The sequence below is a fragment of the Nematolebias whitei genome, chromosome 9, assembly GCF_014905685.2.
Source record: "Nematolebias whitei isolate Nwh7 chromosome 9, NemWhi1, whole genome shotgun sequence".
Taxonomy (NCBI): domain Eukaryota; kingdom Metazoa; phylum Chordata; class Actinopteri; order Cyprinodontiformes; family Rivulidae; genus Nematolebias; species Nematolebias whitei.
The window spans coordinates 45146261-45159184 of record NC_056506.1 but is presented as its reverse complement, the minus strand read 5'-3'; the positions used below and the strand labels follow the sequence as shown (position 1 = coordinate 45159184).

Here is a 12924-nt window from a genome sequence, read left to right as displayed (position 1 = left end):
ATATATATATATATATATATATATACATATACATACATAGGTTAATCATGAATGTAGTAATCCCTACCACCATGTGCAGATTGTATTTTTACAAAATTGTGTATTCTGCTTCTTTTTGATTATTTATTTTTTTTTTCTGTATAATTAAAACATGTTACTGGATGACTCGAAACCCGCACCCCCGGGATAAATAAAGGTTATTTATCTGTTGCAAGTTGGTGAACCTTGATTAACTTGTTCTTCTTGTGTGTGTGTGTGTGTGTGTGTGTGTGTGTGTGTGTGTGTGTTGGGGAGGACACACACACACACATACACATACACATACACAATCAGCTGATATATTGATATAAATGTTAAAACAGCTCCTATTTTAAAGAAAGTCTTGTTTTTTCTTTTTTCTTTTTATTCAGCTGGAACTTTTGGCACAGTTGCCCCAGTTATGAAGTGCCAAGTCTGATAAGTGAGTCTTTAATTTGCTCCCTGTACTATCTCAAAGGAAAGGACCGTTGACCTTCCTGCACTGAGACAATATGAGGAACTGTGGTTAAATTGGGTGTTTTCAAAGGAATGGCTTCAAGAGTCATCTTTCTTTTAGTGTACTCCGACGATCGTTGTGCAGGTAAAAACTGCTTTAAAAGTTCCTTTCATACAGAACGCTGCTCTAAAGAGAAACAAACGAGACGCCTTCACACAAGGCTTTTACAAAGAAAAGTATTTTATTTGTCACTCTTAATAGAATAAATAATACAGCACTATTGCTTTACATTTAAAGTAAGTTTTATGACATTATACTGTATCATACTGGTAAGTTATTTGAGTTGTATGGGGCTGTGGTAGCTTGGTGGTGAGTGCCACGGTCCTGCAATCCTGAGGTTGCAGGTTCAATCCCAGGTTGCGTCAGGAAGGGCATCCTGCATAAAACAATTAGCAATTCTTTCATGCACGTTCACTCACTGTGCTGACCCCTGAAGAAGGCAGCAGCTGAAAGAAACTTAATTACTAATTGCCAGTTAAATTAAGATAAATGTCCATTTATTACACAAGCTGCTGATCACGTTTCATTTGAATAAATTACTGTTTTTTTTCTCACAACTTCATCTTTTGAAATTCAAGAGGGATGTGTCTCAACTGGTGAGTTAGGATAGTGACTGAAGTTTGGTGAAGATGTGAAGACTTTCAGCTTTGTACAAAATGTACACAATTATTTTAACTAACCTGCAACTAGGGTGGCAAGAAATGTTCTTTTTTTTACATGGCAGCTGCCGCTGGTTGGAGACTTTGCTTAAGCTTTCTCAAAACAAGGATTTTACAGTTTTTCTTTCACTTTCAGTTAAAGATTTCTCCTCTCTTATAACTGATTTGAAAAAGTTACAGTTTAAAGAAAAAAATAAAATAAATTCATCCAAAATGTTATTCTGTTTGTCAGCACTTGTCTCTAAATATCAAACTAAATTAATTAAAAATAAAATAAAAACACGTGGCCCAAATCATTTCACAAATATTCTCCGTGAACACAACACAAGTTAACACAAACATATTCATGTTTTATGAGGATTTAATGTGATAAAACACATGTCTTACAAATATAATTTTGTTATAACCAAATTAACAAATTATTCACTATTAATTATTTTGTTATAACCTTTATAAGTGTAACACATTTTGGTACTCAAGATATTACATAGTATTCTTCTAAATTAATATACCACATTATTTTACATTATTAGTGTTTAGCATATATCTTAGATCCTTGTATAGTTTCTTTTTATACTTTATAGTTTTGCTATTTTTGTACCCGCCTCGAATGTTATCAGCATTAAATGGTCGTTATTAGTTGTTATCATTTGCAGATGTTGCATTCAGACTGTCCCTCCTGTACCTCCTAGTATGTTTAAAGGTGCGTTCTTATCGCTGATAATAAGGTCAGGGGGTTAGGTTAAGGCTCAAGGGTCAGGGGGTTAAATTTAGGGTCAGCGCTCTGGGTCAGGTGTAAGGTTAGGTTTAGGAAAAGGGTTAAATAAAGCTAAAAAAAACTTCCGGTTTTAGATGCGGGCAGTGGTGTAGTCTACATTTCTGTAGTGGTTATACTGTGCATCAGAAACCAAAGTACACCAGTTAGTACGATGTAATCGTCAATTTATTTTGATTTTTAAGCATATTGAACATTTCCACATTTCTCTGGTGCTTATATTTGAATAAATGAACAACAAACTTTGCACAACAGTTGGCTTTGTATTAAAAAACATGTTACAGAATTTATAAAAAACAGTATCAAAGCAAAACATGTTCAATTATTAAATAGTAAGTACAGAATCATACAATAACTTGCCGGATAAGCGGATGTAATAAACAAGCGCTGCATACCGATAGATCGTTACGGAAGCGTTTAACTAACGTTTAACGTATCAGTGACACGTGCCTAATGATATGTTGTGTATCATTGGGCACTTTTAATTAGGTATACTGAAATTCATACGCTTTTCTAGTGGGTATACTCGTATGCCAGAGTGTCACGTAGACTGCACCACTGGATGCGGGCGAAGCTGCATATGAACAGTGATAAGAAAGTACCTTAAAACTTACTAGGAGGCAGGAGGGACAGTCTGAACGCAACCTATGGGGATGATAACAACTAATAACAGCCTATCCTGATGCATGCTCAATAATCCAGGTAGAAAATCTAAAAAAAAGTTAAATATGGTCCTCTGGACGGGTTCAAAAAACAAAACAAAAAAAATTGTAGAAAAGTTTCGCCTTTCATCCGAAAGACGTCTTTAGTCTTCTTCTTTTTGTTTTTTGAACCCGTCCAGAGGACCAGATTTAACTTTTTTAGATAAACTAATAACGTCCATTTAACGGGCTGATAACATTCAAAGCCACTGAATTTTTGGGGCGTAACTGGGACCTTGAGTACACAATTTCATTCCACCTCATGTATCACATGTGATGTGAACGATAATAAAGAAACTTGAACCTTAATACACGTTTCAAACGTTCAAAACTTTTAGAGCTTTTGTTTCTAAAATCAAGGTGCATAGCTCATATTCATTCATTCATCCAACCTTTATTTAGACAGACTTTAATCCCATTGAGCCTCGGGATTAACCTGTCTAAATAAATATAACTAGAATAATTTAAATGAAAAAAGGTAATATTTTATAAAGTGAATGGAAATGCAGTGGGCTCAGAGAGCGATGAGGTCATCGTTTCAGCTCTGTAAGTAATATATCATTACACTGATTGAGATTCTTCCATACAACTTTCTGAAATATATATATATTTTTTTCCTGTTAGTGTTTTTCTGCCTGTTTTTAATTACAGGTGAGCCCCCGAGCTCGTAACGCTTCTCACAACCTTCTCGCCGGCTCCCTCTCCCTCCCAGTTTCCCACCTCGTTTTGCCACCGAGCCTCCTCTGCATATCTGTATCCATCCATCTTCCTCTCTCTGCCCCCCCCCCCCCCCTCCCAACTTTGATTTGATATCCCAGTCAGCCTTTTACCTCTGCGTTCTCTCACCTTGTTACTGACTGGGGAGAGTGTAAATTGTGTTGCTTTAAATACCCGTGTCTTTCTCCGGCTTACAGCTTCGGCTGGAGATGAAGAAGTGGGATGTGAGGAGAGAAGAAAGAAGCCACAGTCTTTAACTGAACGTCTGCAGAGGATAGATAGTTCACGCCTTTCATTTTTTGCAGCTCGAGTATTTAGCCTGGCTTAACCATTTACACTCTGGCTGAACTTCCTTTCACTTCTTTAACTTGGCTGTTAAAGAGCTTTGCAGATAAGAAAAAGAACTTCTGTACTTGTACACAAGGCTTCCTCTGTCATATTCCAGTGGTGACCCACTCTAAGACTTGTGTAGCCCAGTTTGGATTGGTTTGGTGCACCGCTTCAAAACGTGCAAACCACTTTTTAATAACTTCTGCTCTCACGCAGTTACTGCAGCCCCGCCCATCTCATCATATAATATCTATACATCATTGTTTAAAGTTTGATAAATTGTCTTAAAGTGACAGTTCACCCTCAAAGTGCTCAAACTTAATTAATCCAAATTTATCTTTGATTACATTTTGACAGATGGAGCTCAGAAAACAGTTGCCATACTCATAAAAGACTCCATTTTTAAATGCATTATTAGACTTTAAGATTTAGGATGAGGTTATTTAATAATTATTTAAAGTTGTATGACAGTAAGATTACTTATCAGAATGCATTGTGACATAAAGTTTGACAAACTATAATTCAGAGTTTGATGTGTGGGCCCTGAGTGTGTCTTCAGTGGTTAAAACCAGAACATTTTGCTCAGAGAGGCTGCAGAATAACTCAAGGACCACAAATACTGTTTTTAGATTCTCATTTCTCTGACTTTTAACTTCTTAACACCGAGACAGCCTTTTAAAAGAGCACTGCCTAAAATCCTGCTTATTTGCAAAACTGTTGACATTTATTCAAAGTTTTTAGTTTCAAACTGACACAAAAAGAAATGTAAAACCTTTTCATTGGGATACGCTTTGTCTTTGCCTTTACAACAATTTACATTAAAAAACAAGTTTTTAAGTCAAATAAATACATTTAGTTTAAAACAAATGGCGCATCGTTTCAAATAGAGAATCCCATTCAAAATGAGCGCATACCGTGAGTAATATTTGACATTGTTATATTTTACTGGCGAGGTCACAGTAAATTAAAATAGAGGCTAACATTCCTTGAAGGAACACATATCGTCCTCCATCTTTCAAGTTCAACTTCAAGTCAACTTTGGAACAAAATTATGTGCACAGGGTCCAAGTTAAACTCCAAAACAGCAAAATTTCAAGTATAAAAAGAAACAGTAAAATAAGGATCTAAGGTAAACACTGAGATATACGCTAAGCAAACGCCAAACGGTACGCTAAAAGATCTAAAATATACGCTGAAAACTTATCATGTAAAATAATACAGTGTATCAACAGCAGCCCCAACATGAGTCTTTGGTAAGCAGATAGGTATGAATGAATACAGCAGCATGAGATAAACAGCAGCATGAGATCAGCAGCATGGATAATCAGCAGCACAGATAAGTCACATATCACCAATTATAGTGGCATTACAGTGATTTTTCTTTTTTTATTTAATTAAATTTTTTATTTAATAGAGTGGGTAAAAAAAACACAGTTATTCTGGTTAGGGATTCAGGAGTCTAACGGCTTCAGGGTAGAAGCTGTTCCTCAGTCTAGTGGTTCTACACTTAATGCTCCTTAACCTCCTTCCTGAGGGGAGCGGAGCAAAAAGCATGTGTGCTGGGTGAGCGGGGTCCTTCATGATGCAGGTGGTCCTCTTCCTGCATCTGGAGGTGTAGATGTCTGTGATGGTGGGGAGACTGACTCCAACATCTTCTGTGCAGCCTTCACCACTCTCTGCAAAGCTTTTCTTTCTGCAGCTGTGCAGCCTCCATGCCACACGTTGATGCTGGAGCACAGGATGCTCTCCACTGCACACCTGTAGCCATACCTGTTTCATGCCAAAGTTTTAAACTAAAACCACTTTTGTTGAGAACAATGCAGTTAGCCGTTTGTGCTAAAAGTTGAAGATAACATTTGCAATCTTGTGCAATTTTGAGTTATCGTGTGTGATATGAGTGTTCTCAGACTGTGCGGTGAAAGACTGTTAGATTCTACCAAACCAAATAGTAGCTCATAATCTATAAAACTCACTGAAGTATAGCCATTTGTTGTTGGCTAAGTTTAATTAACTGCGGTAGTTATACAGTTGTGGAAGTACAGTTAATTGTTACTGAAAATTTGTCCAGCTAACAGACAAACAGGTTAATTCAAACAGCTCGTATCAAAGGTTTAAGCAAAGATTTTGTGCAGTGTGTTGCACCTTAATTAGGTATTGTTGCTGATGTTTGGATACTGTCACACCAAATCTGAAGCTCAGTATCTACAAAACTGGTTGAGTTATGGCCATTTTGGTGTTTACCAAGGTCATCTGGCTGTGGCAACATCTTGATATGGGTTAAGTCAAAGTTAAGTTAATTAACTGGACATCTTTTTCATATAAACCTTCAAAAAAATCTTCTGTTAATTAAAAAAAAAATGCTGCATAGATAGATGTAGGTAGGCTATAGTTTGTGACATGAAAAATAAATTAACATTATTTTAAAACACAATGTAAATTTGTAAGATCTGGTGCAAGTCAAGAAATTATTTATTTGTTATTTATAAGAGGCTTTATAAATAATTCTATAAGAGCCTTTTTAAAGTTTAACAACTGGTTCAGATTTGTTTTTTTTTTTTGCATTTTCCCAACTTTCCACCCAATATATTTGGCATTACAAAGGATCTGTACAACACATGCAAACGCTTCACATCCAGTTCTTTAACTCTACAAAAGGCTGAATTAAGACATTAAAATATATATATTTTACATAAACTACATGGCTTCCAATATATTTTATGATCTGTAATGTGATTGTGACCAGTGAAAAGCAAGCTGTGATTTTTGCTTTATTTCAAATTTGATTAAATGAAAGTGCAAGTTAATCAAACTTGCACAGCGTTGACTTTCTGCACAGCTGAGTTGGCAAAAAAAAAAGCCAGACTGAAAGAACACTCTCAACAATTCTTCAAAGGTGTTCATTCAAAAATCCCTTCATAAAAGCCACTAACTGACCACTGATCATGTTTCAGAAGGTTCTCTGTGTGCTAGCGCTCAGTTGCAACTACAGACCCTGCAGAAGTTTGGGTAACTTCTGAGAGCTCCTTGTGGTTGGCTTGATGATGCCCTGGGACAGCCAATTTGCTCAAAGTGTTCCTGCCAAGTAGAGAAGCTCATGTGATCAGCCACAAGAATTAGCTCAAGATGCTATTAAAGGAGACGACTAATCCGCGGTGCACTTGACCGCAAATACAACCCTTAGCCTCCATGGTGCTTAGATAAACCTACCACAAGGTCAGAGCTGCATTCAGACTCCAACGAGGGCGAAGCAGAGACTTCCTGACACGCAGGGCCGGTGGAGTCAGAGCGTCTTTTGATGCTGGCAGGCAGCAGCCGTACCTTAAGAGCAGTTATCGCTTTCAATCCTCACAGCCCAGAGGCAAAGCTTTAGGTTTTTTTTTTTTTTCTTTCCTTTTCTAATAATTGATGTGTTCTGATGCTGAGCTCGTCTTCCATCTTTAAAAGATGTCCGTAGTTCCTGCGGGCTGCTCTCAGCTCATGTTCTGCAAATGTGCGTTTTTGATGCTACATGCAGTTCGTCTTCTCACCTCTTCTTCTGCATCCTCCCTTCATGCGCCCGCTTTCATGTCTTGACGGGAGTTCTGCTGAAGCAAATTTAAGCAGATGTTTTTCCTTTAGAGAAATAAAAAAAAATTCAATTCAAGCACCGGTGCCTGGATGTGATAACACCCCACGCTGTATATAGACCTGTCTCCTTCTTGACAATTTGGTTCCAATTAAACTATTTATACACGCTGTATTTTAGGGGTGAGAGGACCGCTTGAGGCAAATCCTCTTCTGAGATGCTCCCTCAGTTGGCTTGACCTTTTTTTTTTTTTTTTTAAGTTATGCTGTATTTTTATTTTGCTTTTGAGATGAGGTTGAACGAGCACCGGCGCGTTGTGAAGTGAGCAGCGCACTCAAGGCCTCAATAACTGAACATGGCAAAAAGCACAGCGGCGCTCGTGTTCGTCATTACTCACCGTAACGAGGGACTGCGTATTTTACGAACAGCTCTTGCTCTGATTCACAGAATCATTTACCGCCTTCCCTGAATGCGATGTAGAATTAGCCTGCGCTATCACCCCTTATCAAGGGAGCACTGTTAAATACCATAATTTCAGCCAATTTGAATACACACCCAGTCGGTTCACTCATCAGTGGTTTTCTAGTTTCAGTCACTGCCTTCAGAGTCCTTGCTTTATGACGGGTCATTTGTATTCCCTTTTTTTTTTCCCATTTCCATAATGCTCATCCCGTCTGAGCTTGTTCTGCAGTCAATACATATGCATGATGCTAAAAATCAACAACGTTAAAGGCCTTGTAACGCATACCATCCGCTGCCTTTCACTCCAGAGTTTTCACTCATATCTGCCACAACTACACGTGTTAATGCTGAGAATGACTCTTGGCTAATACCATATAAGCTTCACTTGATTACTGTATTTTTTGGACTATAAGGCGCACCCGATTATAAGGCGCATTAAGCGAAACAAAACAGATAAGTCAAACTTTATTCAGCTCATTCACAATAATCACATAAAATGAGTTCGAGGTCAGTAAGCACAACCAGAATTAATACATAAGGTGCACCGGATTATAAGGCTCACTGTTGATTTTTGAGAAAATTGAAGAATTTTAAGTGCGCCTTATATGCCGAAAAATACGGTATCTGTAATTTTGAGTAAATTATGGTAATTTCCATGTTGACGAAGGTAGATCAGCTGTAGCAGCCGTCATAAATTGATTGACTGTCTTAATGTCAATCAGCTGTAGACGTACAAACATTTCATCAAATTTCATCCAGCGGTTTGAGATGATTTGCCTATATAGTGCTGACTTTAAAGTTAATACCAAAGTTTTAGCAAAGATGGAGCACATTGGATTGCGCTCTGTGTTGACGTGGATTCTCAGCTACTGTTCATTATGTTTCAGTACAATATATGTGAAACTGGCTTTCCTGATCAATGTGTACCGTATTTTTCAGACTATAAGGTGCACCGGATTATAAGGCGCATTAAGCATTAAAAAAAAACATTTTGACAGATTTTTCAGCACCGTGTACCACATAAAATCGGTTCAAGGGCACAACCAGAATTAATACATAAGGCACACTGGATTATAAAGCTCAATGTTGATTTTTGAGAAAATTAAAGGATTTTAAGTGCAACTTTTAGTCTGAAAAATACGGTACTGCTCGCAGTAGGTGATGGGGATGATTTTCAACTATAACTTCACCACATTTTTATTCAAAATCTATAAAATCGGATGAGTTGCGGCCTGTTTTGTATTTCCAGAGGTCAGTTGGTGATTCGGTTCTTTTAACTCTAAAATGTAAATAGTTGTAGATGTACATCAATCATTGTTTTCTGAAAGTTTTATTAAAATCCATCCGGCGGTTCATGACACATTTTGCTAACACGAAAAATTGACTAACTAAATTTTGAAAACAGTTTTCACTCCATCCGTTAGTGCTTTATTATTTGCTGTGAATATTATTATTATTATTTACTGACGCTCCAAATTTGCGCTTTATATCTGTAAAACTGACAAAGTTAGAGGCGTGTGCATCAAGTGATTACTTTCTGGGAGGCTAATTAAAATTCATCCAGTGATTCATGAGATATTTTGCTAACGATACAAACAAACACTGACACACATTCAATCATTTTTTGGCAGCAAGCGATAAATACAAGAGGAAATGGTTACAAAACTCTTAGAGGCATGAGTTAGCGCTCTTGTTGCTTTGACCTATGGAGAGCCACAGTCTGCCGTGGTCTCTTCATCTTTGCCGGTCCCTCAGGTTGTGCAGTCCCTGGATGCCAGGGATGCTTCTGACTCATTGCTCTTACATTGGCCTCACAGACATACAACCAGATAACCATTTGTCAGCTTTTTTTGTGCCTCTGACAAGATGTCGGTGTGTGTGTGCACATGGCGTCTGTGCTCTCAGAAAGACAGATAGAGATGTATAGATAATCTGACAAGCAGAGAAAGAAATGGGCGGGGGGAGATGGAGAGAATGCAAGGGTGGGAGACGGGTAATGTAGTTTTGTGTGGTTTTATCTGATTTCTCTGCTGTTGTTTGTGATACTGTTTGTGCTTGTGCTTTCATATGTGCGCAGTGCTTCTCTAGCATCTTTTAACATCTATCTTTTTTCTCCGCCACCGTTTCCTAGACGACGACCCATTGCAGCCGGTGACCTCAGATGAAACGGTGTCTGTTGGGGACACAGTGACACTGACCTGCCGGGTGGCGGAGAGCGACAACTCCTCCCTGCAGTGGTCCAACACTGCACAACAGACTCTGTACTTTGGAGAGAAGAGAGGTGAGAAGCAGAAACAGGAATGGCTGCTATCGGTTTCTTGCAAAAAGGTTTCAGGGAGTGTAGATTTATTTTGATAAATGTGTTTTGATGGATGCATTAATGTTTCCTAAACTACACTCACATGCATTTGTTGAAGGATGGGCGAGGCTGGATTCAATTAATTTCAGTAACTTTTTTTTATATTTTGCCATTTCACAACAAAAGTTATCGCAAGGCGTCAAGAAAGAACAAGTCCAACACATTAATTCAATTCTGAAACCTAAACCCAATTACTGTCAATTCATTCTAAATTATAATACTGACATACATCACCTTGTAAAATACCATTCTCAATTTTAACTCAATGGTATGTTAGAAAACTACAAAGTTAACCAAAGTGCCAATGCCTGCTGTCGCTGAGGGATTTCGAATACAGAATGTTTGTAGTTTTTTGAGATGTTTGTCTGTACAAGCAAGCAAACAGGTGAGGATGGATAACTTCAGTAGCCATTTACACCTGTGTGTATGTTATAATGCCAAAACATTCAGGGTATGCAACATTTTGTAACTTTTGTTTTGTAAACCTAGCTCCATCTTTTATTACAGATCTTATTGTTCCATATTTTCCTAACACAGCACTTCACTCTCAGACTGCAGGTTTACTTGTGGTTCCTAGAGTTTCCAAAAGCAGAATGGGAGGAAGATCTTCCAGTTGTCAGGCTCCTCTCTTGTGGAACCAACGTCCAGTTTCTGTCCGTGAGGCTGACACATTGTCCAGTTTTAAGACTTTCCTTTTTGATAAATCCTATAGTTAGGGTTGGCTTGTTATGCTGTTATAGGCTTAAACTACTGGAGGAAAAACTGACTTAATTTCTTAAAATGAATTGCTAAAATTGAATAGTTTTCATTTGACACTATTTCTATCTTAACATGTGATTCTTGACCTGCCATTGTGTATCTATTCCTACCAAACCCAGCTGGTCGAAGCAGATGGCCGCTTGTCCTGAGTCTGGTTCTGCTAAAGGTTTCTTCCTCATGAGGGAGTTTTTCCTTTCCACTGTCGCCTTCATGCTTGCTCAAGATGAGAGTTCTGTGATGGAGTTAAACTCAAAGCTGCTCCTCAGATAAATAATGTTAAATTATTATTTTTATATATGAATGTTTCTGTTCAGTGCCCTGAGACGACTTCTGTTGTGACTTGGTGCTGTATAAATAAACTGAATTGAATTTTGTAAGTAGCTGTTTCCACGTTGGCCTGTTGTTTTGTTTATGAATTAAATTTAGGTTTTATTCCACTCAAACCCTTTCTTTTAGTCTGCATTCCTGGGTTCTACCTTTGAAACTGTGACAATACAGCTAATTAAAGTTTAGAGTCCATCCAGTTCAGGATGGTTCCCACAGCAACTGAGCCCAGAAACCGCTCAAAAATTAATATAACTCAGCCATTTTTGTGAATATTGAGCTAAACTTTGGTAGTCAACAGCCATTACAAACACATACTCTGAGTGCAAACAGATTGCTTGAGATCTCGTAAATTGCATGGGATTATGCAAAACATTATTTAAAAGATTTGACCCAAATAGTTGCGAATGTGACAGCAAAGTGTCTCAGCTGGTAGAGCTGTTGCTTCAGTGAGAATGTCGCCAGATTAAATCTTGGCCAAGGACTTTTCTGGGTGGAGTTTGTATAAGGGTCTTGCTCAAGGGTCTAGAGTGGGGCAAATGAGGGTGGAGGCAGATTTGAGTGCTTCATCTTCTCCACCCACACTTTGAAATTATGGACAGCAGGAGATTTGAACCAGCGACCCTACCGATCACAGGTTCACTTCTCTAATGCCACCACCAGGAAAGGAATCAAGGAACAAAATTTAAGATAAAAACTGTATAGTTGTCGTCATCTCTTTGATCCTGGAAACCTTCCTTCCTTTCACCCAACAGCCTTGGACGGTTGTGGATAAACGGAAGCAGGGGGTGAAGACACAAGCGAAGAAAAGGAGTTGACACAAATAAAGATGTAAAATCTGAACCATTTCTGAGAAAGAAAAACAGAACTTCAGGGTACCAGAAGCAGGAGATGGACATCTTTCAATCATCGTCTCTGGTTTTTCTCCATGAATGACCAACAGAAGCTGTAAGGAAGGGTGGAGGGTGACAAGTGGCTCTCTGTCTCCCCACCCACCCCTCTCATTTCCTCTCATTTCATCTGCCCCTGTGCTTCTATATAACCTCTGACACAGACAGTGTCCCGAGCAGAGGAGGATAGGAAACAGCAGGTGTCCATCTGGTACCAAGACACAGATTTTTCAGTTTGTCTTGTTTTGGGAGCAAACACTCTATTTTTAATAAAGAAAGGTTTTGATTGGAAGGATCCATGTTGAACCAATCAGCGACCATCCTGAGGATTACCTCACTGCTCCTGCTGCTCATGTGTGGCTCAGGTAAGGCCTGCTGATGAACCCCAAAACTAGGCGAGGCTGTCTGTGTTGTAACTAAATGTTTTGCTGCATGTCGGGTTTCTAAACGACTAACGGTTGAACAAATGCTGGTCCGTGTGAGAAAGAAAAAACTATTACAAAACAGCAAATTTCATCTCTGCAAGTTGTAATAAAAAACAATTATTGTCACACAAAACAAGAAAAAGATTGTTTTAAACATGTCTCGGTGTTTTCTCCTTATAGAAACCAGGAGAAAAAGCTGAAAACGGATGAATGAAGTCGTTAATGATTTATGAGCGTTTTAAATTGAAATGAGACGTTTCAGTGTTTTTTTATTTGAAAATAGTTTTCTACATAAACATTACAGACAAACAAGTATAAGTGCAATGTGTTGTCATCATTGTATGTTCCCATGAAAATGGTTCTCTGCATTTAACCCATCATGTATGTATGTATGTTTTATTTATTCATTTCATTTCATCCAAA

The 12924-nt window shown here is 38.2% G+C and overlaps 1 protein-coding gene across 1 annotated transcript in view; it reads left to right on the top strand.

The window, feature by feature from the left end:
* The window catches only part of cadm3 (cell adhesion molecule 3), a 157508-nt gene that overhangs the window by 54810 nt on the left and 89774 nt on the right, over nucleotides 1-12924 (top strand). The window contains exon 3 of the mRNA XM_037682406.1: nucleotides 9876-10025. Within this exon, the coding sequence (XP_037538334.1) occupies nucleotides 9876-10025 (150 nt within the window). The remainder of the gene's footprint in view (nucleotides 1-9875; nucleotides 10026-12924) is intronic.